Below are 25,437 nucleotides of genomic sequence, written 5' to 3'. Positions count from 1 at the left end.
TGTGTGAAGTGGCATCACATCGTTTCCAGCTTACAGTGACCCTATGAATGGCTGAACTCCAAAAATCATAACATTAACAGCTTCGCTCAGGCCTTGCAAACTAAGGGCTGTGGCTTCCTTGATCGAGCCAATCCATCTCCTGTCGGGTCTTCCTTTTTCCCTGCTGCCTTCGACTTTTCCCAGCATTACGGTCTTGTCTTCTAATACTGGGACCAAAGTACGATAGCCTCAGTTTAGTCATTTTAGCTTCCAGGGAGAGTTCCAGCTTGATTTCCTCTAGAGCAGGGGTGCCAAACTCATTTGTTAAGAGGGCCAGATCTGACAGAAATGAGACCTTGACAGGCCAGGCCATGTGTGTGTGCATCATAACATGTAATGCGAGGTAGCGGAGGCATAAACTTTATAAAGGACATGGACAAACACAAAGATTTTTTAAAAACTTAAAATAAAACATGCTTAAAGTATTAGCATTCTTGAAAAGGGGGAGGCAAACCTAGCTGTACCCAGGAGAGCACTGGCATAACAAGTCAACAAAATGCTCCGTGTGTGTGTGTGTGTGTGTGGAGCCAGGAAAAAAGCTCATTCCTTGAATAAAACTTTGTTGGCCTTTGAGGTGCTTTGTATCTCTCCTGTGCGATTGAGGGAACTGGGCAAAGGAAGCTCTGGACAAGGAAGGAGAGGAGCCTCAGCCAATAGAAGGAAGAGAGGCTTGGCTCAGTAGGTCTGCTGTGAATTGAGAGAGCCTGGCAAAGCAAACTCTCCCTCTCCCCAAGCCTCAGCCAATGAAGAATATAGAGCAAGCCTGGAAAAGCAAGCTGTGATGCAGAAGGAAGCCAGAGAGAGGGAGAAGGAAGCAGACTTGCTCACAGGCCCGATAAGCGCCCTCCGGGGGCCTTATCCAGCCCCCAGCTGCATGTTTGACACCTGTGCTTTAGAGCCCACTCATTTGTCTTTTTGACAGTCCACAGATCCATAAAACTCTCCTCCAACATCACATTTCAAATTAAGAGGATGCTTATGAAGTCCATTTTACCATACTAGACAGACAGACAGACAGACAAACAGGTAGATTCCAATCCAGCAGGACCAGATCTGGGGGAAGCAGAGGAGGTGCTTTCCCTGGGCACCACTGGAGGGGGGACGCCAAATTGGAGTCCATTCTATTTGATGAGCCCATAAAATAGAATGGGCCCATAAGGAGGCATCATTTTTTAATTTTGCACCCCCCCCCCTAAAAAAACATGTAGATTCGGTCCTGGAATCCAGTAGCACCCTGGAGATCAATAAGTTTCTCCAGAGGTAAGCATTTGAGAATCAAAACTCTCTTCATCAGATACAAGTAAGAATGGGGATATCCGAGACTTTATATCCCAGGGTTAATTTTCCCTCTTCCCAAAAATGACCCTCAGTATCTACTTCCTGGGTTTTTTTTTTTCAAATCAGCTGTGGGTGTGTGCGTTAAGTTGTGCCCTGGCTATAAAAGCGTAGTTGTGCCCTGGCCACATGAGGTGGTGGCTGCTGCAAGCATAGACAGCTTCAAAAGGGGACTGGATAAACATATGGAGCAGAGGTCCATCAGTGGCTATTAGCCACAGCTTATTGTTGGAACTCTCTGTCTGGGGCAGTGATGCTCTGTATTCTTGGTGCTTGGTGGGGCACAGTGGGAGGGCTTCTAGTGTCCTGGCCCCACTGATGGACCTCCTGATGGTGCCTAGTTTTTTTGGCCACTGTGTGACACAGAGTGTTAGACTGGATGGGCCACTGGCCTGATCCAACATGGCTTCTCTTATGTTCTTATGTATAGGGAAATAAGAAGGTTTGTTTCCCCTCTCTGTCACACACACCTCACAAGCAGTAAAACCCTCAGTTCTGCATCACCATTTCAACAGCCCACTTCAATTAACGTGCCAGCATGGTGTGCATTTAACAGTCCAAACAAAAAAGCCCTCAGGTGATCTTACAATGTGCTTAGCATCTAAACCACCGGAGAGCCGAGGTTAATGTGTTATGCTGAACAACTCATTAGCTGCGCGTAACTGTCCAAGCCAAAGGAAGAATTATAATAATTAACGTGATTGATCCGACCGGGCGCTCGGCCTTGGGATTCATTCTCAGATGAGAGTTGATCAAAAAAAAGCATAGGTCAGCGGCTTGGCAGAATATTTTTTGCTACACAAGGTGAATGCGTCTGCTTTTCAAACTAATCATCAGGGAAGGTAAGAATGACAACTAGTACACAGGCTCATTAAAAATTGAGAAGGGAGATGCGGGGGGGGGGTCAAGGGAGGGGGAAAGGCTTCCTTGCTATCCATTTGTTTTTTCAGATCTTTGCTCAAGCATAGTTTCTTGTGTTCCCATAAAGACAATGGAGGGTGGGGGAACGGAGAGCACCACCGGGTATCGAGGGATTATTTTTTTTTTAAAAAGCAACTCATTAGTGCTTCTTCTGCTGCGATGGGGGAAAAGACTTTACCAGCTGAACTTTCGCACTACAGCACTCAGAAGCCCGGAGGATTTCTATGAGCTAAGCACTCCGGACAAAGTATTTCCTGCTAAGATAAATAATAGAAAACAAGTAATCAGCTGGTCGTGGTGGAAGAAGCCCATGACCCCCATCTTCTCACCCAACAGGCGCAGGGGATGAGAGAAGATCTAAATCTCTGCAAGACTTTGAATCCCCTCCCCCAAGACAGAAGATCAAGGATGAGAGATGCAGCAAACTGAAGTCTTCCCCGCATATTCGAGCTGGGAAGGTGTGAAGACAGAACCAGGGAAGAGGACAGAGGACAGACGGGGGGTGCAGTGGACAGTTAGAGTGCTGGACAAAGACTGGAGAGAATCCAGTTTAAATCCCCGAGGGGAGGGGCTGTGGCTCAATGGTAGAGCATATTTCCCTGCCTTATCTCCTCAGACTCTAGGCAGCCAACAAGTACGCCAATGATAACAGTATTAACGTACAAATAAAATACATTTTCAATGTAGCACAAAGTATGTATGAAAGAGTGGTATCAACTGGAAATTGTCACTGTGCGTGCAACACTACTATTTTTTTGCACGAAGATGGAGCTACACAGTCTTTATCGGTAGTCCCCTGTGCAAGCACCAGTCGTTTCTGACTCTGGGGTGACATCGCATCATGACGTTTTCACGACAGATTTTTTTATGGAGTGGTTTGCCATTGCCTTCCCCAGTCATCTACACACTTTACCCCCAGCAAGCTGGGTACTCATTTTACCGACCTCGGAAGGATAGAAGACTGAGTCAACCTTAAACCAGCTACCAGGTCATGAGCAGAGCCTGAACTGCAGTACTGTAGCTTATCACTCTGTGCTATGGGGATCCCTTCTGATCTATTAAAAGTAAAGGTAGTCCCCTGTGCAAACACCAGTCATTTCTAACTCTGAGGTGACGTCACATTACGATGTTTCCACAGCAGACTTTTTACAGGGTGGTTTGCCATTGCCTTCCCCAGATCTACACTTCCCCCCCAGAAAGCTGGGTACTCATTTTACCGACCTCAGAAGGATGGAAGGCTAAGTCAACCTTGAACAGGCTACCTGAACCCAGCTTCCACCGGGACTGAACTCAGGTCATGAGCCGAGAGTTCGAACTACAGTACTGCAGCTTACCACTCTGCGCCATGGGGCTCCTACACAGTCTTTAGACAAAACCAAATCATACATCATGTGAGTTGCTACTTGCATTGATTCAACAGAAGCAGCCGTTCACCTGTCACACCCCTAGTTATATAGTTAGCATTTGCGACCAATTAGAAATCTGGGGCAACTGAGACACAGTGAAAATTGCTATGAACCATCAGCATTAGATAACATTGCAGGTGGCAACCATGGGTATGTAGCCACATGATGCGGCAAAAGACTCAAGGGGGAAAGAATACATGTGGGGTTACAAGGAACAAAGCTGTACCAGGTGGTGGATTTCCTTTAAAAGAACAAACACCCCTGTACTTTTTTGTCTCAAGCCATGAGAACTAGAAATTTGGACTATATGCTTTTCTGTCACAGAACTGTATGGTGCAAGGCATCAAAAAACCTTCCCTTTGAATACAGGCGCTTCAGATGATAACGCTAACAAAAATAAAAGCCACCATAATCTTTTTTTCGTAAAAGAAAGTCTGGTAATCTTGAAGTCTAGCAGCAAGTGACCTCCAAGGAGAGTTGAATCGCACAGGTTACTCAAACACCAGCGCTGAACTACAAAACATGAGATACATACCACACAAAAGGGCAAACCCCCTAAGAATTACCAAGCGGTATGAAAGCATCACCCTGTGGCATCGGCTTTCATTTCTGGGTACCATCCAAGTTCCGTGCCTCTTAAAGCCCTAAAATGGGCAACAAACTTAATGGCCACAGGGACCAGCTTTCTCTTACAAAGCAGCCATCCAAATTGAGAATGCTGATTCCGCAGACACGGGGCGCTAAGGACAGCTGAGGTACCTTGAAGTCCAACGAGACGGTTGCTTTTTATACCACCACCATCTCTGCCTATCACCTTCATCAGTCGATTGCAATCTAATAAAATTAAGACTGCAATCAAACAGATTAACCAATTTAATAAATCCAGGGCTTTTTTTTAAAAACAGGAATGCTGTTTTAGCTAGCTTGGTGACAGGGGTGTGGCCTAATATGCAAGTGAGTTCCTGCTGGGCTTTTTCTACTAAAAAAAAAAGCCCTGAATCAATCCATGGATCAACTTATAAGGTAGCAAAATTCATCTGGCAGCAGACTTTTTTTTTTTAAGCCTACTTTTAGTACAACTGCTTATAAGGACCTGCAGATTACAAAGGGCCATTGCCGAAGAGGAATTCTCCCATCACACTCTCACACGAAGGAATGCCTCTTCTACATCAATGAGCACATGTCTAAAAACAGAGGAAGTATCCTTTCTGCTTCAGAATGACTCTTTTTACTCACACACAGATTTGTGCACATTTCAGTGATAATTAAATCAACTAAAACTCATGCAGTTCATCAGCTAAGATCTGCTTAATCAGGTAACAGCCCTAAACAAATTTAAATGTGTCACATTTTAATACACGGGTGCTGAAAGCAGATCCCTTTTGCAAAGGTTAAGGGAATATACTCCTTCTTTGTTCCAAAGAAGGGTTCAGTATTTTGCTGTTCAGCCCAGGGACAGCACATGCAGGCATGAGAAAAAACTGCATATAGCTGAAAGAAGGCTATGGAGAAAGAATAAACAGAAAGGTTTCACAGAATTTTAACATGATGGCTCAGACTTGGGTAGGGGTGATTTGGGACTTACCCCACATGGCACGAAAGAAGAAGACGACTGCAGATTTATACCCCGCCCTTCTCTCTGAATCAGAGACTCAGAGCGGCTTACAATCTCCTATATCTTCTCCCCCCACAACAGACACCCTGTGAGCTGGGTGGGGCTGAGAGGGCTCTCACAGCAGCTGCCCTTTCAAGGACAACTCCTAGGAGAACTATGGCTGACCCAAGGCCATTCCAGCAGGTGCAAGTGGAGAAGTGGGGAATCAAACCCAGTTCTCCCGGGTAAGAGTCCACACACTTAACCACTACATCAAACTGGCTGTTTTACTGGTGCAATCCACACCTCGATGGCTTGATGCGCAAGAAAAAATGAGATAGCTATGGCCAGTGAAGTGGTCACCTGGCCTACCAATGCACCACCCAGAACCAACAGCAAAAATGCTACTATAGACTCCATGTAGGAAAAGCAGGCTAGAAATGTTAAAGACAACTGTTCAATGAAATCAATAAATCAGAATTAAGAGTAATCTCTGGATGATTTCAAGCACATGCAGGGAACTGCGGAGTAACAAGAAGAAAGTTGCCGTTACCTTTTCTGCGAGCCAACCAAGATGCCTGATCTCTCGGCCTCCCGCAATCCCTGTTTTACCCAGCTGATCTCTGACCTCTGAGATGACCTTAGGAATGAGGTCACTGACACAGGAGTGGATAGCGTTGAACCAGGCTTGGGCGGTGGCAGAATCTTTACTCCTTAAGACAAGAGTGTGCTTGGCATCCGGGGAATGAATTTCAACAAGCCTGGAGGGGAAAATAGTACGAATTAGGGATTACACTCAAAACTTTACTATTACTACTAAACAACAGCCCAGTTTTTTGAACTATGTCTCTAGAAAACATGTGCCCAAATATTTGTGGCAAGGCCTAAGTGTAACTCATAACATTACAGTCAAGCACACTTATTTCTGTAACGTAATTGTTTCTTAGACAAAGAGCAGGTCACCAGCTCTTTACTGCTCCCCCCTTATTTACAACCATTGGGCAAGTAATAAATCCATCTGACCCAAGGATGTTTATGCTACAGCCTGGCTGGTACCACTTTCAAGTCGCCTCTCCCACAGATTCACACAGACAACTCTTATCTTCTGCTAAAGAAGTGTGAGAAAGGGAGATGTTTTTAATAGCCTAAATTCCTTAGTAATAAAAGAGATAGCGTTTAGTAACCTTTGAACCCGTGACTCAAGTATGTATCCGTAATGTAACCTTTGAAGATATCCTAAATAGCAACTGTGTAACCCTGTATATGTCATTGCTCCCAAGGCTTGTGTCCTTGGTACAGCTTCTGAATTTCTAATAATAAAACAGCTTTGATTTAAAACAAAAGACTGCTTATTGAGAAATATCGGCGCTTGACATTTTGGGAGTAATCCTACTTGGGGATATACTTTGTGCAGTTCTGGTCGCCGCACCTCAAAAAGGATATTATAGCATTGGAGAAAGTTCAGAAAAGGGCAACTAGAATGATTAAAGGGCTGGAACACCTTCCCTATGAAGAAAGGTTGAAACGCTTAGGGCTCTTTAGCTTGGAGAAACGTCGACTGAGGGGTGACATGATAGAGGTTTACAAGATAATTCATGGGATGGAGAAAGTAGAGAAAGAAGTACTTTTCTCCCTTTCTCACAATACAAGAACTTGTGGGCATTCGATGAAATTGCTGAGAAGACAGGTTAAAACAGATAAAAGGAAGTACTTCTTCACCCAAAGGGTGATTAACATGTGGAATTCACTGCCACAGGAGGTGGTGGCGGCCACAAGCATGGCCACCTTCAAGAGGGGGTTAGATAAAAATATGGAGCAGAGGTCCATCAGTGGCTATATATATATATATATATATATATATATATATATATATATATATATATATATATATATATATATATATATATATATTTGGCCGCTGTGTGACACAGAATGTTGGACTGGATGGGCCACTGGCCTGATCTAACATGGCTTCTCTTATGTTCTTATGTTCTTAACCGACTTGGAAACTTTCTACCCAAATGGCGGAGAGAGCTCCAGATAACGGAGAAGCCCCCGAAAACCCAGAACGACCAATTGGCAAAGTTCAAGGACCCGACACAGCCCCGAGACAACCTCTGTGGCACGTAATCAACGCCAAGAGGCCGGCAGGGCAAGGGTCTCTGCTGCACATACAGCGACTGTTTATAACCCCAACGGATTGGGGCCTCAGGAGGTCCACCAGCATAATGGACAAAGCATCCGCTCGGAGAGAGATGATCCTGGCGCTGTCCCCCCTACGCACACAGACGGGAGACGACAGTGACCAGGGCGCCTTGGAGGCGAGTGGTGGAGATGGTCGGGAAGAGCGATGCCCCGATCCGATCCCAGATAAGGAGGAGGAAGAACAAGACTCCGACCTGCAGGACTTCCTCCAAATGATGAGATTAGAAATGGCAGAGATGACCAAAGGCTTAAGAGAAGAAATGCGAGACAACAATGCATTCATGGCCCAAGAGGTGAGGAAGCAACTAGACCGGGCATTGCAGCTGCCGGTGCAAAGAGGGGGGCAACCACCACAACCCCCCCTACCACCGCTACAGCTGCCCCAGCAACCTCAGTCGCTGGTACCGCCACTGCCACGAGATTACAGGTGAGGCCGCGAGCTGAATGCCACCTTCGACGGAGAGCCCGAAGAGGTGGAGTACTTTTCAATACACCCCAATAGCTTTATGTTCTACTGGGGGCACACCTTCCCCGATGAATTTAGCAGAGTGGATTACTTGGGCTCGAAACTGAAGGGGGCTGCCAAGGGATGGTACGTGAGCCTGTACGAGACAAGGAGCCCTGAACTAGACATGGTAGCAGCGTTCCTACGAGCCCTACTGACGCGATATCAAGATCTTTTGCAAGAGACCCAAACACTGACCACCCTGAGGGGCCTACAACAGGGGCCCAAAGTCATGAGAGAGTATGCAGCCAAATTCTGAGCCAACACGGCCAAAGTGTGAGGATGGAACAAGCAGATGAAGATAGAGCAGTTCCAGAGGGGCCTGAATGCCAGCGTACTGGATCGAGCCCTCCAACAGGCTCTCCCTACTACTCTGGTAGGGTGGGTGCAACTAGCAGGTGAGGTGGAAACCAACATGAAGAGAGTGGCTCTCCAGCCAGCAGCACACGATGAGTGGGTAATTAGTTCAAATGTGAGAGCGCCAGCCCTGATTAAACAATTCTATGCTAAATAGCCTTCAAAACCCCGGAGAGGGGCTTAGCGGGGTTCTAATTGGAATCATAACAATGAAATGGGAGGGCATTCGAATTTTGCATTTGAAGAATGATGCACTAGAGCCCTGGCAGCACTCTACTTGCAGGTGTAGCATTGGCCATCCACCTACTAGTTACCGGGAATAAATACATAACAAATACATTGGACAGAGTCCCTGGTCCATTGTGCTAATGCTTTGCATATAATGAGCATTTTGCCCACTGATGGTCCAACTCCAACTCTAAATGGCTTCGAACGTTTCCAGCAGTCCGCTTCTTTGTAGGTCTGATTGGCTTCTGAAACACAACGTTAGTGTTTATCTGCAATTGGGGGATAAAAGTTCTGTTTCTAATTCCCTTTTGCCTGGAAATATTTAAGGCAGTGCCACAGCTGTGTTTATTCACAAGTCCCCACCGCAGTTATGTAAACACCGCCTAGGGAATGCTTTCTGATAAAGCCCACGCTGGCCCAAAGGAATTATACGTTTAGTTTTAAAAGTACATCTCTGCTCCAGCTGAGTTGAGCATATGAATGATATCGCATTTTCTCAGAGACCATTTGGCTAACCAAGCCCTAACCCAAGATTTGGCAGTGGTTGTGTTGGCAGGGGCCGGGGGGGGGGGGGGGTGTCTCTGTTTCTTGCTTGAAGCCAGGGGAAAACAGCCAGCATTCCCTCTGTCTGCTTAAAAACAGTTGCATGGCATACATTTCCTGAAATCTAACCACAACAATGAAACCTTGTTACAAAAAAACAGGAACTGGCCACCAAACTCAGATCTAACATGGAACCTTTTAATTTCCAGCAACGCGCTGAACAAGCCTTTCATGTTTCCACAGATTTCTTGAGGAATGAAGATTCTTATTTAAAGATTATCTTGTGAACTCACTGGAAATAATACACGACTTCCCTTTTTGCTAGAGTTGCACTTAAAACACTATTTCTTTCCTGAGCGTCGGCTCCCACGTCATCTTTCTTTTTTCCATTACAGACAAACTTGCAGTTAGCCAATAACCCTTCCACACAGCAATCTCTCTTACCAGGCAGACCAATTTTGCACTGCAAAAAACTGGAGCCAGTGTGGCCTAGTGATTCCAGGGCTGCACAGGGATCCAGGAGAAATTCAGAGGTATAAATGCCTTAGTTGACTATACGGAGAGCTTTTTTTTTTCTGGGGGAACATGCTGGAATGGCGGTCTGGAACCTCTAAGTAAAAACAAAATTCTAAAAAAAAAAGTTCTAAAAGTTCATGAGGGGCATCAGGAGAGCATGACCATCTTTGATCCAACAAAGTATGTTAAAACACGGTTGCTTTAAGGTGATCATTCAGCGTCAGGCAAGAAGAAGAGGAAGAGGAGGAAGGAGAGGAAGAGGAGGAGGTACCCAAAGGAGTCTCAGAGTGGCTTCCAATCTCCTCTCCCTTCCCCTCCCAACAACAGAGACCCTCTGAGGTAGGTGGGGCTGAGAGACAATCACAGAAGCTGCCCTTTCAAGGACAACCTCTGAGAGAGCTATGGAGGAGTGGGGAATCAAACCAGGTTCTCCCAGATAAGAGTCCACACACTTAAGCACTACACCAAACTGGCTCTCAAAAAAGAACTGAGGAAGTTGGTGACATGTCAAAGAATCCCATGTGCTTCTCCTTTATTTCCTTCTTGAGAGTTCCAGCACCTCATTTTCCAGAAAAAAAAGCTCTGTCTACAAGCAAAACTGCAAATATAGCCAATATTGGGGTGAGGGAGTGGGAGAGACCCACAAACTGGTACTCTCTATGTTATCTTAGAACACGTTCTTGCAAGTTGGGAAGCAAGAAAAAAACAGAAGTTGATATACAACTGATTTTGACATAAACAAAGTCTTACAAGGGACAATAGGACTAGCAGCATATCTGGTGCTGAGATAAACATTATATAACACTGAAAACCCTGAGTTCTTCAACTATATATTAATATGAATTAGGTGAGCTAGGACACAGCACTGCGTCTGGCATAGTGATGTGACCAAGGGAGCTTTGACTCTCAAAAGCTTACGCTGCAAGAATCTTGTTGGTTGGACTCAAATCTAGCTGCAGACCAACACGGCTACCCTTTGAAACTATCACTATGTCCAGGCTTTTTTTTGTAGAAAAGGCCCAGCAGGAACTCATCTGCATATTAGGCCACACCCCCTGGCACCAAGCCAACCGGATCCTGAAGATTTGAAGGTGGGACCTGGGGAGAGCAGAGTTTGGGGAGGGGAGCGAGCTCAGCTGGGATGTGTTGCCATAGATTCCACCTTCCAAAGCTGCCACGGGGATTGATCTCTGTAGATCAATTATAATTCCAGGAGAGCTCCAGGCCCTACCTGGCAGTTGGGAACCCTAGCGAGTGCTGGGAGTCAGTTAAAGGGTGGCTTTCATGCTTCAAAAGCGAATGGAAATCAACGTGTTTTCCAACTACTCTAGCTGTTTTCTGACATGTTAGTAAGTAGTGCCTATTTAGGAAGTAGAGGTGGTGATGTGAATTTCAGTTTCCTTAGAACTGAAACTTTTAAAGAGACTTTATGAGTCACCCAGTTTAACTCTCCAAGTAAAAGGTCTCGATACAAATTGTAAACTGACAGCATTTCCACCATGAAGTCCATTAACATTAAGAGCACTGCTAGAAGAACAAAGTGAGATCAGCAGCACTTGTTTTCGTGTGCATGCACATTTCTTCAGATACCTCAAGTACTAGTAAGAAATTTTGCAGATCCTTCAGAAGACTGAAGTATCTATAAACAATACAGCCAAGGTTGCAAAATCTGCAACCAAGTAGGAGGAATGCACTGCAAAACTGCAGGTAAGAGTTAACCTAAATATCTGCAAAGTGATATATACTGGAACCAAAAATCCTAATATCTGTGTTTGAGGGTGTGTGTATGCTGTATACTAAGGAAAAGAAAAACAGGAAGAATTTCCTCATGATAAAATGTAATTAACATGGAATTAACTGCCAGGAAATGTGGTAACAAACCATTAGCAAGGCTGGACTTCCAATGGAATTTATAAACATTCACAAAGGATTGGTTTATCAAATGCCCACTGACTACAGTAACTAAAAATATTGCATAAAATACTTAAGTCCATCACAGTTATGAACTCCATGGGGCATCCAGCTATTCATATGAACATATGAAGCTGCCTTATACTGAATCAGACCCTTGGTCCATCAAAGTCAGTATTGTCTACTCAGACTGGCAGCAGCTCTCCAGGAGTCTCAAGCTGAGATTTTTCACACCTATTTTGCCTGGACCCTTTTGAGTTGGAGATGCCAGGGATTGAACCTGGGACCTTCTGCTTACTAAGCAGATGCTCTACCACTGAGCCACCATCCCTCCCCAATTCACCATCCCTCCCCAATACTCACAGCTTGATACAGAATGTTTGACTAAGTGGCTCTTTGATCTGATCCAACATTCTGTCCCACAACACGGGTTAATTCACATTGCCTAAAACAAGGTTATGTGGACCACATTCAGATAGATGAGAACAGATATATGAGAACTACTTCTAGGATTTATTTGTTATTGGATTGCCCAGTCTACTTAATTTAAGGTGAGAGGGAGCCTTCCAGGAATGAAGAGGGCGAAGTGATGCCATGCAGCATGATGACATCACCCACAAGTGACATCATCAAGCTGGGCATGTCACATGGCAACACTCTAGCATTTTGGTCAAAATTTCATTGTTACCATTGAAGTTTCGGCTAAAATGGTAGAACGTCACTGTGTGGCATGCCCACCATGATGATGTCACTTGCATGTGATGATGTCCATGTGGGAGGGAGCTGTTTGGGGATGGGGCTTTCTCCACCAGCCAGCTAGCAGGGGGGGACACTGGTTTCAAAGTCAGGGGAAACCCTGCCTGGATCGGGAGTCTATAGCAACCAAACAGAGTAACGTGAAAAGGTAGAGCAGGAGGAGAAAGCTACACAGGCATTCACGTTAAATCAACCTCAAATACTTAGAAATTCAATTATTTATATGGCAAATAATTCATAGAAAATACAGTGTATCACAAAGTGCAAAGAAAAACTAGTCCCGGAACAACCATTCCTATATTGATATCCGACAGTCTGTTCCTTGGAATTGGAGTCGGGAAGTAGTGTGCAATGCCATGGAAACAGAGTCCAATGCTCCAATTCTTCTCTCTTAGCCAATATCTGGATGGAATGCAGCAAGACAATAAGACGCAACAGGGGTGCGCTAAATGCTCTGTTTCACGCGAGGCTTCAACGAGCGCTGCCAATGCATAAACAGAGATGGCCTCAGGTACATAGCGCTCTCCCTTCCACGGTTAATTTCTCTGTCTTTCGGTTAATTTCTCTGTCTTTTGGGCAGTAGAGCTGTGTTGACAGCACAAGGAACAAGAGAAAGATGTTTACAACGCGGAGACGTTTACAAAGTTTCTCCACTTGCTGGATTGGGAGTCTGGCAACCTTAATTCGCTGCACCCCTAAGGCCCAGGCATGTGAATGCAAGCCCTTCTCAAATATTTCTCTCAATAACTTCACAATAAACAAGCGTATTTCCAACCAAAATTGGGGGTGGGGAATCAGGACTTAGGAACGTGATAAAGCAGCCATATGATCAGAGGTGGAAAGTGCCATCAGGTTGCAGCAGACATTGCTACTCCATAGGGTTTTCAAGGCAAGAGATGAAGGTAAGGTAAGGTAAATTAATTTTTTATCCCGCCCTCCCCCGCCAAAGGCAGGCTCAGGGCGGCTCACAGACATGGAACAACCATGATTTCTATAAAATACAATCAATACAATACAATAAGACAAATTAAAATACAATTAAATTATCATTATAAGTTAGGATAAAATTAGATAAAACAGCTGTTATATGTTAATAATTAATAATTAAGGTGCTACAATTCACAGTCATATATAAGAGATGGTTAGATGGCTAGAGGTCAGTTTAGTCGGGTTCTATCTTGAAAGCAAGCTGAAAGAGGGTGGTTTTGCAAGCCCTGCGGAACTGGTTCAGGTCCCGCAGGGCTCGCACCACCTCTGGAAGTTGATTCCACCATCGGGGGGCCATTACTGAGAAGGCTTGCTCCCTCGTTGAACAAAGGTGGCTTGCCATTGCCTGCCTCTGCGTAACAACACTGGACTTAGTTTTTGTCTCTCTTTCAAGTACTGACCAGTTTAGCATCTGAGATCAGATGAGATCAGGCTAGCACGGGTCATCCAGGTCAGAGCAGCCATATGATTAAAAAGGTAGTCCTCTGTGCAAACACCGGTCGTTTCCGACTCTGGGGTGACGTCACATCACAACGTTTTCACAGCAGACTTTTTACGGGTTGGTTTACCATTGCCTTCCCCAGCCAACTACACAAATGATTACACTTTTTAAAAAAAGAGTGCCCTTGAGAATGACAGGTAGTGCAGTTATTTCGTGGTCTCCTTCTTCCATCAGGTGTGCACCCATTTCTCATGCACAGGTAAATTCCTCATGTACAGGGAAGCACCAGTTCCTTTTAGACCTTGTGCCCCACAGATCTGCCCCACACATTCTAAAACAAATAGGTCTGGGTTTGCACAGAGTGGAACAATGAAAGGAAGAAGTGGTGAAATGGAATGCCCCACTTTTAGAGGGCAGGTAACGGACTCCAGTTCTTACCCAGATCTCTGTTCTTATGTCTAGTGAATAAGTGGCATGTCCATTCAGAGCTAGCAAACCTCTGAATACTGGTGGGACCAGGCAATATCAGGGGAAGGCCTCAGCATGTATAAACTGTTTCTTCTAGTTGGGAAACTGATGGACTAGATGATCTGGCAGGGCTCTGAAGTTTTTATCTGAATGTTCCTTTGAATTTAAAAACAAGTCACACAAATAAAAATATATCCACAAGGGGAAAGTTCTCCCTCCTCTTTTTGTATGCTGTGAGGATTTTCTATTTGACGTATGGGAGTATTCCAAAATGTGATCCTCCATGGCCCTCACCCGCAGTCTGAAATGGTACAATCTATGCTTCCACCTCGACCTTACTCCTTCCTTATTTTGTGGCCATGAGTAAATTAAGCCATACTTTCAGTAACACGGCTGTACCTTTATTGTATCCGTATATGGACATATACTTCACAGTTGTGTCAAAGACGATTCCCAGACATATTCTTATGTATGTGACCTTTATCGTAGGCTCTGCTAGCCAGTTGGTTCTGCTTTTATGGACACAGGAAAGTTACATCACTAGAAAGAAGACACTTTGTAGGCACTGCTTTCTAAAATAGCAGGACTCTTCATGTAGGAACAGAGAGTGATTAAAATGTAGAATTTGCTGCCAGAGGATATAGTGATGGCCACAGGAATTAATAGCTTTAAAAGGGGATTAGATAGATTCATGTACGATAAGTCAATCAATGGTTACTCGCCGTGGTGACTGAGGGGAGTCTCCACAGTCAGAGGCAATAAGCCTCTGAAATCCACAGCCACTAAAACCTACAGCCAGGAGGCAACATAAGGGGAAGTCTCGGCCTCTATGTCATATTGTTGGCTCAGAAGGAACTGGCTGGCCACTGTGTGAGACAGGATGCTGGACTAGATGGACCACTAGTCTGACCCAGCAGGGCTCATGTTCTTATGAAGGCCTTGGCCTCTATGCCCTGTTGTTGGTTGTCCAGAGGATCTGGTTGGCCACTATGTGAGACAGGATGCTGGACCAGATGGACTATTGGTCTGATCTAGCAGGGCTATTCTTAGGTTCTTAAGGTTCATATAGAGGTGTTGATACATTACAAAAATGTTTTGGGCTAAGAACATGATTCATATTCCTTTCTGGCTCTGAATGCCATGACCAGAGACCAGCAGCAAGTCCAGCGACAGGTGGACCCAAGGTAATAGCAGGTATTACCTCAGGACAACAGCCAGAGAGGTGGACTGAAGGAGTAAGAGCAAGAGATTGGTAGAGCAGAGAGAGGATCAGTCAGCATGTTTCAGCAGGAAGAGGAGGAGGAGGAAGAAGAAGAGGAAGAAGAAAAAGAAGAGACTGGATTTATACCCTGCCCTTCACTGCCCAAAGGAATCTCAGAGCAGCTTACAATCTTCGTTCCCTTCCTCTCCCCACAACAGACACCCTGAGAGGTAGGTGCGGCTGAGAGAGCTCTAACAGAAACTGCTCTTGAGAGGAACAGCTCTGTGAGAATTGGGATTGACTCAAGCCCACATCAGCAGGTACATGTGGAGGAGTGGGGAATCAAACCCGGTTCTCCCAGATAAGAATCTGCACACTTAACCACTGCACCAAACTAGCTCTCAGTTTGCCCAGACTCAGGGGAGGCTATAGCTTTGGTAGATTTATATCAGCAACTGGCATCAGATTGGTGTCTGGTGTCACCTGACTTCTCAGGCACAGAGAATTAGGGTTGCAGGGGAAACATAATTCAGACACCAGCCACTGACCAACAGCTCCCATGGCTGGTTCGCAGGACTCTCAGACAGACCTGGAAAACCTGGGTATGAGCAAAACTCATCCACCAGGCCTTCCAAGAGCAACTGTGGAGAAAGACAGTTCCACACAATTCCGTGTCATTTCCTCATGTTGTGACAATCCACAAAGCTTCAGAGTAAGAGCAGAGGAACCTACATCACAAAGGAGTGCTTCCTGAGTCAAGAAAGATTACACCTGAGGCACCGGAAAACAAGTCATTTCATCAATAAACAAAGCTATCTCTATTAAAAATGGTACTGTCAATGCCTTAGTTTGTAAAAGCAGACAGCTGAAACTATGTTCTGGAGGAGCTAGAGGTTAGGGCTGTTTTGACTTTGGAGGATTTGGGCAAAGAACTGGTACTTTCTGACAGGCAAAAAAGAAAAAAAAATATGTACATAACAGAGCAGGGGTTTTTACATGTCACCTGGTGCTGACCATCAGTAAACTGAGAAGTTACATTTTCCACAGGAAATAGAAGCAACCAGAATTGATAAACCAAGTTAAGGTGTAGGAGTCTCAAAGTACCCACTTCCTGCTAACAGCATAACACTATTAGTTGAATCTAAGTCAGAGCACAGCCTTCTCTCCCTTCAGGCTTGCGGAGGGGTAGATTTACTGACCTTTCAGTTCCTGGGGACATGGTCAATTAGAGTGAACAGATTTTTGCAAAATCAGTCCTGGCCTATCCCATGTTCCACCCACAGGACTCTCAGGCAGAGCTGGAAAACCAGACATTTTCTTCTGAAGCTCTTATTTGGAAGGAGGCAGAGCACAGGGCAGGATTTTCATTCAGTGATTTAGATATTTTATACCTTGCTTTTCTTTCATATGCGTGTGTGTGTGTGTGTGTGTGTGTGTGAAACTTACAACAGCAGGTTACAATATCAATTTCCCCTCCTCCATATCATCACAACACCCTAAAGTAGATTAGGCCGAGAGAGCGTGGCCGGCCCAAGATCACCAGCTTGCAGGGCACATTAGATAGTTGAACCTGGATTTCCGAGATCCTAATATGGCACTCATAACTGTTACGCCAGTGTGTCCAACCTCCCTCTTGGGGAGTACAATGAAAAAGTGTCAGTGTGGTATAGTTGTTAAGAGCAGCAGACTCTAATCTGAAGAACCAGGTTTGATTACCTACTCCTTGACATGGAGTCTGCTGGGTGACCTTGGGCCAGTCACAGTTCTCTCAGAACTCTCTCAGCCCCACCTGCCTCACAAGGTGCCTTATGTGGGGAGAGGAAAGAAAATACAATTGAGACTCCCTAGGGTGTAGAAAAGCAGGGTATAAAAACCAAATCTTCTTCTAAGATGGTAGAGAGAGAAATGGGAACGGATTGCTTTCAACTGCCATCAGTGCAGCTATCCAAAGTGACCACAAAGTGGTAGGGCTTACCGTATTTTTTGGACCATAAGACTCACTTTTTCCTCCCAAAAAAGTGGGGGGGAAAGTGTGTGCGTCTTATGGAGCGAAGGTACCATATGTACCTTCCTCGGGGGGGGGGTGATCCGCTGCCTCCGTCCCGGCGCTTCCCGCCCCTGCCTGCCTGGCTCCAGCTCTGACGCTTACAGCAAGCGCCAGGATCGCTCCCACCGCCCTCCGATCCCAGCGCTTGCTTTAAGCATCAGCGCTGAAGCCAGGCAGGCAAGCAGGGAGAAAGCACGCCGCCCCCTCCACAGCCAGGGCTTGCGAAGCGCTGGGTTTGCGGAGGGGGCGGGTGCTTCCTCTGTCCCTGTCTGCGTGGCTTCAGCTTGTGCTGATAGCAAGGGCTGGGTTCGGAGGCAGCCAAGCCTCGGATCCCAGCCCTTGCTATCAGCAGAAGCTGAAGCAAGGCAAAGAGGAAGCCCCCCCGCTCCGCAAACGCAGCGCTTTGCGAAGCACTGGGTTTGTGGAGGGGGGGCTTCCTCTGTGCCCGTCTGCCAGGCTTCTGCTGCTGCTTCTAGCAAGGGCTGGGATCGGAGGCAGGATTGAGAGGGGGAAGGTGCCCAGATCTGGATGCACAGCTTCAAAAAATTTTTTCCTGTTTTCCTCCTCTAAAAACTAGATGCGTCTTATGGTCCGGTGCGTCTAATGGTCCGAAAAATACGTAATTGCCTATGTCCATATTAAGGTCAGAATCCCCCTCTAAGGAACATTTTGTACCTTACTGTCACATATATTAGATTTTGCCCTACTTCAGGGGCTATTTTTTTTTAATTGAATGGAATTAAAAATAGATTAAGTCATTCCCCTCTCCCCCGCCTATCAAACATGACAGGCCTTTAACTAGTTACTAACAACAAATCTTTAAAAATTAAAATACAAAATTAGTGCAGAGCCTAGGATGCACCATTAGGGTGAGATGTTGTTGTTGTTGTAAGCCCCGAGAATGGCTGGTTTTTACCTTCCTCTTCCCCCAAACTGGGAAAAGTTTCAACTTTCTGAGTCCCTCAAACAGAAAAGTGAGGAAAACAAATGAAGTACTAGTCGGTCTCTGCACTCGGTGGGAACAAAAAGCATATTGTTTCTAAAAGAGGAGGAAAAATTATCTGCCTCCCCCTTTCCAGATTTCATTAGTTCTTGCTTTTTAAAAACTGACTGTGGAAAAGACAATCATGTTGAACATTAGTGTGGCATGATGCAGCTGGTCCCACACATGTTATAAACAAGGGTCAATACCCTTTTCCCTATTTTTAGCTCTAGTCAAGCAAATGGCGCAGAGCCAGTGAAGTCGTGCATTGCCCTGAATTTCCCCACTTGCTCTACTCTCTCTCCCTCCCTTCTTTTGCAACTGAAAGCCTGCAGCTGAAGCACCAGCTGGTTAGTTCAAATCCACAGGTGAAATTCAGCCCTCAAACATCACTTCCTGTGCCTTGGGACTTGACATCTCCAAAACAACACCCCTACAGTAACAGCAGAAGTCACAGTCAGCTTAATTCACCTCCTAGGAAACTTTTGGTACAAACACAGATTGTGGTCCAGAGTTACATTAACTTACTTGGACGTTCCCTACCTCTCCTTTCTTGTGTGGCTCAGAATTTAAAATGCCGATGCAGGAAACCACAGTTCGTGTTGACAAACTATGGCTTGTCCTCTTCCCTCTAAACCAGAATTCCAAAACAGGATTAAAGCAGAGTTTGAATACAATGAAAGCAAACCGCAGTTTGTGATTCAGGCAGAACACAAAAATGTTTTGCTGAGAAGTGTGTTCTTTTTGAGCTGTACAAGAGGAGGTGTGCAAAAGAAAACCACAAGCCCAAGGACACACCCATGATCTATCAAGGTCAGTACCGGCAGCAGCTCACCAAGGTCTCAGGCAAAGAGGGCCTCTCACATCGCCTGCTACCTGATCCTTTTAACTGGTGATGCTGGAGATTGAACCTGGAGCTTTCTGCATGCAAAGCAGCAGAGCTCTGGCCTCACGCCCAACTGCCAGGCTTATTCACATAAAGACAGTTATGGTTAACGAAGCTCTATCCATCCTCTAGCAATGGTGGCCTCTACCAGATGTTATTTTTAGTGGCTATAAATACTTCCGGGATTTTGGTGCAAAAGGATACATGAATAGTATGTGTAAACCAACACATGTGAAGGTAGCAGGTTCATGTATTTTTCTGCATGTACAATTTGGAAGGTCTCAGCCAGCACACAAGAATACATTGCGTGCACTGGGAGATAAACTGTGTAGATAAAGCTATGGTGATCTATAGATGGTTTGCATACTTTTTCCTACTATCTGCATAAGAAAGAAGTAAGGTTGGAAGCCAGCCTTAGTCACCTGGAATGCCACTTAGCTATGACAAAAGTAGACATATTTTTAGAAGGCGCTTTTGATTACACATTTTTCAATCCGAGCACCAAGCTTGCCAAACCAGTTGTGTCTGAAAGTGTTTACAGAAAACTCTTGAACAGAGGAGGTACTTTAAAAGCATGACTACATGGTGGTTTGTACCCAATTAAATTAATCTGGTAACTGACAGGGTAAAGCAATAAAATTAGCCTTATAAAAAAACAGCATATTAATGTAAAGGCTTCTACCAAAGGGTGGCCACCTCTCCAGATTATGGGGACAATAAACTGCTTGGGGGTTCAGTATCCCCTGCCCTATGATGCCACTGAATGCTTTAAAAAACATTTATGACTTGCTTTTCCCTAAGCGCAAAGCTATGTAAACTATCTAAACTCATTACTTTCAATTGTGGGTGAGTGGAGGTCTGTGGAAAGATGGCCACTAGCTTCTTGTAACTTCCAGGCTGAGCACGTGTCTTCCTCCTGTTGCAGGTATGTAAGTTCTGGGTGTGCCCAGAGGCATAACCCCTTGGGTGAGAGATGAAGGGTAAGAACCAAAGAGTTCTTGGCCCACAGTCTGTAGCCTTGATGGATTGCCTGGATGGAGGATACAAAGCAAGACCAAGATGTCCTCCTAGGAAACTTATGTTGCTTGTTTTCAGAATCAGGTGGGCTTGTTGTTGATTTATTTAAACTGCATTATGTCACCTTACGATTCTTTATTTGCCTCTTACCTGGGTGGCCCAGACTAGTCTGATTTTGTCAGATTTCAGAAGCTAAGCATAGTTGGCTCCAATGTTCCCTCTAATTTCTTTTTCCCTACAAATAAAGAGCTTGGTGGAGAATGATATTAAAACTGATGGAATAAGGAAAGAGCAAACAGAAATGGAAAAAGTTCTGCTTGGAGACAATGACAAATTAGTAATTTCAAAAGTATATAAATTACTTCTACAATGGTCTACAGAAGATGAAGTAGTGAAATCTCAAATGATCAAATGGGCAATTAATGTAAATAAAGAAATACAGGTGGAAACTTGGGAATATTTGTGGAAGAACTCTATGAAACTTTCAACATGTCAAAGTATTAAAGAAAACTGTTTTAAGATGATGTATAGATGGTATATGACTCCTAAAAAATTAGCAAAGATGAATAACAAGATGCCAGACAGATGTTGGAAATGTAAAAAGCATGAAGGTTCTTTCTACCATATGTGGTGGACTTGTGAAAGAGCAAAACAGTATTGGCAAATGATTCAACAAGAAATTTCTAGGATATTGGGATATGAAGTAATGAAAGTTGCAGAGACTTTCTTATTGGGATTACAAATGGAAAAATTTCCAAAAGAAGATAGAACTTTAATCAGGTACTTGCTTTCAGCTGCTAGGACATTGTATGCGCAGTTGTGGAAGCAAGAAAAAATACCAGAGAAATGGGATTGGATTATAAAAGTTATGACATGGAGTGAAATGGACAAATTAACAAGAATATTAAGAGACTATGATTTAGAAGTTTTTAAGACGGAGTGGAAAAAGTTTAGAAGATATATAGAAAAAGAGTGGAAAATAAAAGGACATTGGACAATTTTTGATAATAATTAAGTTTTAAAAAGAAGAAGAATATAAATTCTTGTTTTAATAGTTAAGGGTACCTTTAATATTTTTTTTTAAGTAAATAACACTGGCGGGGTCAAGTAACGGGGGGAGGGGTGGGTGGAAAGGAATATATGGGGTAGATAAAAGAAATTTTTAAAGATGTAAGATATATAGATTTATTACCATATGTTACTAATAAAATTGTTTCACCAGAAAAAATGTAGTAAATAAATAAAATAATTTCTTTTTCCCTACTGAGCGGAGCAGAAGACGACGACTGCAGATTTATACCCGCCCTTCTCTTTGAATCAGAGACTCAGAGTGGCTTACAATCTCCTTTACCTTCTTCCCCCACAACAGACACCCTATGAAGTGGGTGGAGCTGAGATAGCTCTTATACCAGCTGCCCTTTCAAGGACAACTCTTGCGATAGCTATGGCTAACCCAAAGCCAATCCAGCAGCTGCATGTGGAAAAGTGGGGAATCAAACTCAGTTCTCCCAGATAAGAGTTTGCACACTTAACCACTACACCAAACTGGCTCACATCCTGAGCAGAATTTAACTGCTGAGGTCTTAAAATGGGTGAAGGACAGCGCAAGACCCTGTGCGGCTCCAGATTGCAGCTGAGCAGGTCTCCCTGTGTTAATGAGTGGCTGCTCACCCACACAGCTTAGAGGGAACACTGGCTCTGGTATGTAACTGGCCCAAGATCACCCAGCTGGCTTCATGTAGAGAAGTGGGGAATCAAACATGGTTCTCCAGAGATTAGAGTTCCCCACTCTTAACCACGACACCCAGCGATGGAATTCTAGCAGGAGCTCCTTTGCATTTTATGCCACACACCCCTGATGTAGCCAATCCTCTTGGAGCTTACAAAAAAGAGCCTTGTAAGCTCTTGGAGGATTGGCTACATCAGGGGTGTGTGCCCTAATATGCAAAGGAGCTCCTGCTAGAATTCCATCCCTGACGACACCAAACCGGCTCCGTGTACAGCCAGAAATGAGTCCAGAAGCACCTTAAAAACCAAAACATTTTCAGAGTATAAACTGTCAGAGAAAAAGTGTTGTTCATCAGATATCTACCACAAGTACACAACGATGGGAGACCACCAAGGAAATCCAGGGTTGCTATGCAGAGGCAGACAGCAGTAGATTACCTCTGTTCACCTCTTGCCTTGGAAACCTACGGGGTCACCACCCTAAACTGGACAGCTGAGGCTAGCCCAATCTCAGAAACTAAGCAAGGTTGGCCCTTGGATGGAAGTCCAGGGTTGCTCAGCAGAGGCAAGTAATGGCAATCCACCTCTGTTTATCTCTTGCCTTGAAAAACTTATGGGGTCACCAAAGGTCAGCTGTGATTGGACAGCCCTTCTTACTACCATTTTGTTTAAATCGAATGCATTTTTGTTTGTTTTTTGGTTAGCCACTTTTGGGAAAGACTTTAAGTGAATAATAAAACAACAGGACAAAATACTAAAATAAATCTACAAAAACAACCATACCAAAAAGCCAAAAAAAGGAAACCCTCTTCCAAGCAACCTAAAATCTCACTCGACTTTGTTGATAGAGCTTAAGCAGATATAGTGGCGGGAAATGCTGGTATAGGAATATCTTTATTTATTTATTCCTTGCATTTATATCCCGCCCTCCCCACCGAAGCAGGCTCAGGGTGGCTAACAACAATCAAACCCAAACAACAGAACAGTAAGCAAACAATTAAAATTAACAATCATTACCAATTACCAATTTAAAACAATTTGAAACAGTTTAAAATAATTTAAAACAATTTTTGGTGCTAGTGTTGGTACCATTACATTCAGCGATGTTGGGTATCTACTTATAATGTAGTTTAACTAAAGGCAAGTCGAAATAGAGCTGTTTTACAGGCCTTGCGTTACTGGGCAAGGTTCCGCAAGGCCCTTACATCTTCTGGGAGATGGTTCCACCAGTGGGGGCAGCAATTGAGAAGGCTCTTTCTCTGGTAGCCTTCAGTCTCGCCTCCCTCGGCCCGGGGATTGACAGTAAATTCTGCGATCCAGATCTAAGTACTGTTGGAATACAAGCTATGCACATTCCAGCCATTATATAGTTAACTGTTTGTTTACCTGATAGAGGAAGTGATGTATTGTGACCTAAACTCAATTGTGGGATGGTTCTTACTTTGCCCGCGAAAGTTGTGAACACAACATTGGTCAGAGAGGATGTTAGGTGTGAAATGCTTTGATCTTGTATGCAAGGTTTATTGCTCTTCTTCCTGGCGAAATGTTTTTTGGGGAGAAGAACAGTGAAGACAAAGAACGTAGCCATGTAGATAAGACGTAGATAGAACTAGCTGGTAAGCTAGATTGTTTTCTGTTTTATCCCAAGTACCTTATCCTGATGTTTTCTAGTAAACTTTATTTCTTTTGCTAAGCTTAAGCCTCGACTCCAATTACTGCCACTCCAAACCTCTGAATTAACATGTATTTCCTAACATTTTGGTAGCAGATGATAAAAAGATTCCAACAAGTACCCTCTGGGGAACATGTGGGGAGAGACGGTCCCTAAGGTAGACAGGTCCTCAGCCATATAGGGCTTTAAAGGTAATAACCAGCGCCTTGCAAGAAAACCTAACAGTTGCTATTCTGAACCTTTGAGGAAAGTCAGCCCACAGCTGTTCTCCACCAAGTCATTTGCCTGGACAACAATCCATCCATTCCAGCCCAACAAACTTGGCGAGTACGCCTATCAAGAAAACCCAGAGGACCTTTGCCAGAAAACGTACTAGCATCTAGCATGGAGAGAGGATTGGGAGGGGCAAAGCCCTAAGTTGTGGAGAGATGCAGGCCACAGGCCACTGGTCAACCATCTCTGCACAGAAATGTACACAACTAAGAAAATTAACATATGTGCGACATTAAAATGACAAATACTTCTCTCTCTTTCTCTCTCCCACACACAATCTCACAATTAACTTTACCTGTTTTCCAGATCAGAGGCAGCCATGTTCCGTGTAACATAACACATTTTGAGCGGGATCGTTTTCTTGTCTCTGTGGATGGAGAGTGAAAGCTGCGAGAGGGGATCGCTGGACGCATTTCCCAACCGGGGGGATTCTGGTGGGGGAGTCTCCCACCCGATTTCTGAAACCGGAGAACCCTTCTTCACGTAAGGGGTGGCTTCTCGCATGTATTTTACTGGTAGGAAAAAAGACAGGAGAGAAAGAATATCAAATAAAAGCCAAGCAAAATAAAGACACTAAAGCTACTTCAAGTAGGTATATGCACAGGCATTCTGAATATGCACTTGCTCTCTGACATTCTGCCCCCTATAGGCCTGGAAGATCTTCCTTGTCGCTGTTCCTCAAGCAACCATCTGTAGGCTTGCCAATCCCCAGGTCTCAGTGGGAGTTCTCCCACTTTCCCAGGCAACTTCCCGCCCCCAGTCAGCTGGCCAGCACAGGGGAAGCTCTGCCCCCACAGCTACCCTGTGCCTTTCCCCCTTCAGAACGCTAGGAGAAAGCTTGCAAAGGCTTCCTTTTTGGATGGTGTGTCTGTGTCTTTAAGGCTGAATGGGGGCGGGGTGAGCAGGCAGAACAACACAGCTGCTCCCAGTAGCTGCGAAAGCAGCCCAGACCCTTTGTTTGCTGTACAAGTTTTTCAGAGGTCGTTTGCATAGTAAAGGGTAAACTTGAACCCTTGGTTTCCCCATGTTATTGAAAGTTCGGCAACTCGTGAGTAAATTGCCCCAGTGAGACCACACGAGTGTGGGATTGCAAAACTGTTTTATTTTTGCTTCTGTCTGTCTGTCTGTATGAGAGAGAGAGAGGATTTGCAGCTGCTTGGGCGGGGAAACGAAGTCTGTATCCAAGGGAACTGCACTGCTGTGTATTTTTTTATTTTAGGGACAGTCTCCTGGCTCCACCCCCAAAGTCTCCCGGCCCCACCCCCAAAGTCCCCAGGTATTATCTGAATTAGACTTGGCAACCCTATTCATCTGTCCTTCAAGTTTGTTTTGCTGTTCAATCTGCATAGCATCCCTAAGCTTCCTTGGTGGTCAGTCATCCAAGTACTAATGAGGGATGACCCTACTTAACTTCTGAG

General features: G+C 44.7%; 1 protein-coding gene and 1 non-coding gene across 2 annotated transcripts in view; both read right to left on the bottom strand.

The window, feature by feature from the left end:
- The window catches only part of SNTB1 (syntrophin beta 1), a 134,443-nt gene that overhangs the window by 33,841 nt on the left and 75,165 nt on the right, over positions 1-25,437 (bottom strand). Inside the window, exons 2-3 of the mRNA XM_060243260.1 lie at positions 24,315-24,531; positions 5,849-6,056 (exon numbers count right to left, since the gene is read on the bottom strand). Of these exons, the coding sequence (XP_060099243.1) occupies positions 5,849-6,056; positions 24,315-24,531 (425 nt within the window). The remainder of the gene's footprint in view (positions 1-5,848; positions 6,057-24,314; positions 24,532-25,437) is intronic.
- On the bottom strand, positions 11,820-11,894 carry TRNAT-AGU (transfer RNA threonine (anticodon AGU)). Its single transcript has one exon. It is a non-coding gene; the product is annotated as a tRNA-Thr (tRNA).

The sequence above is a fragment of the Heteronotia binoei genome, chromosome 7, assembly GCF_032191835.1.
Source record: "Heteronotia binoei isolate CCM8104 ecotype False Entrance Well chromosome 7, APGP_CSIRO_Hbin_v1, whole genome shotgun sequence".
NCBI classification, from domain to species: domain Eukaryota; kingdom Metazoa; phylum Chordata; class Lepidosauria; order Squamata; family Gekkonidae; genus Heteronotia; species Heteronotia binoei.
The sequence above is the reverse complement of the archived record's forward strand: the minus strand, read 5'-3'. Positions and strand labels throughout refer to the sequence as shown.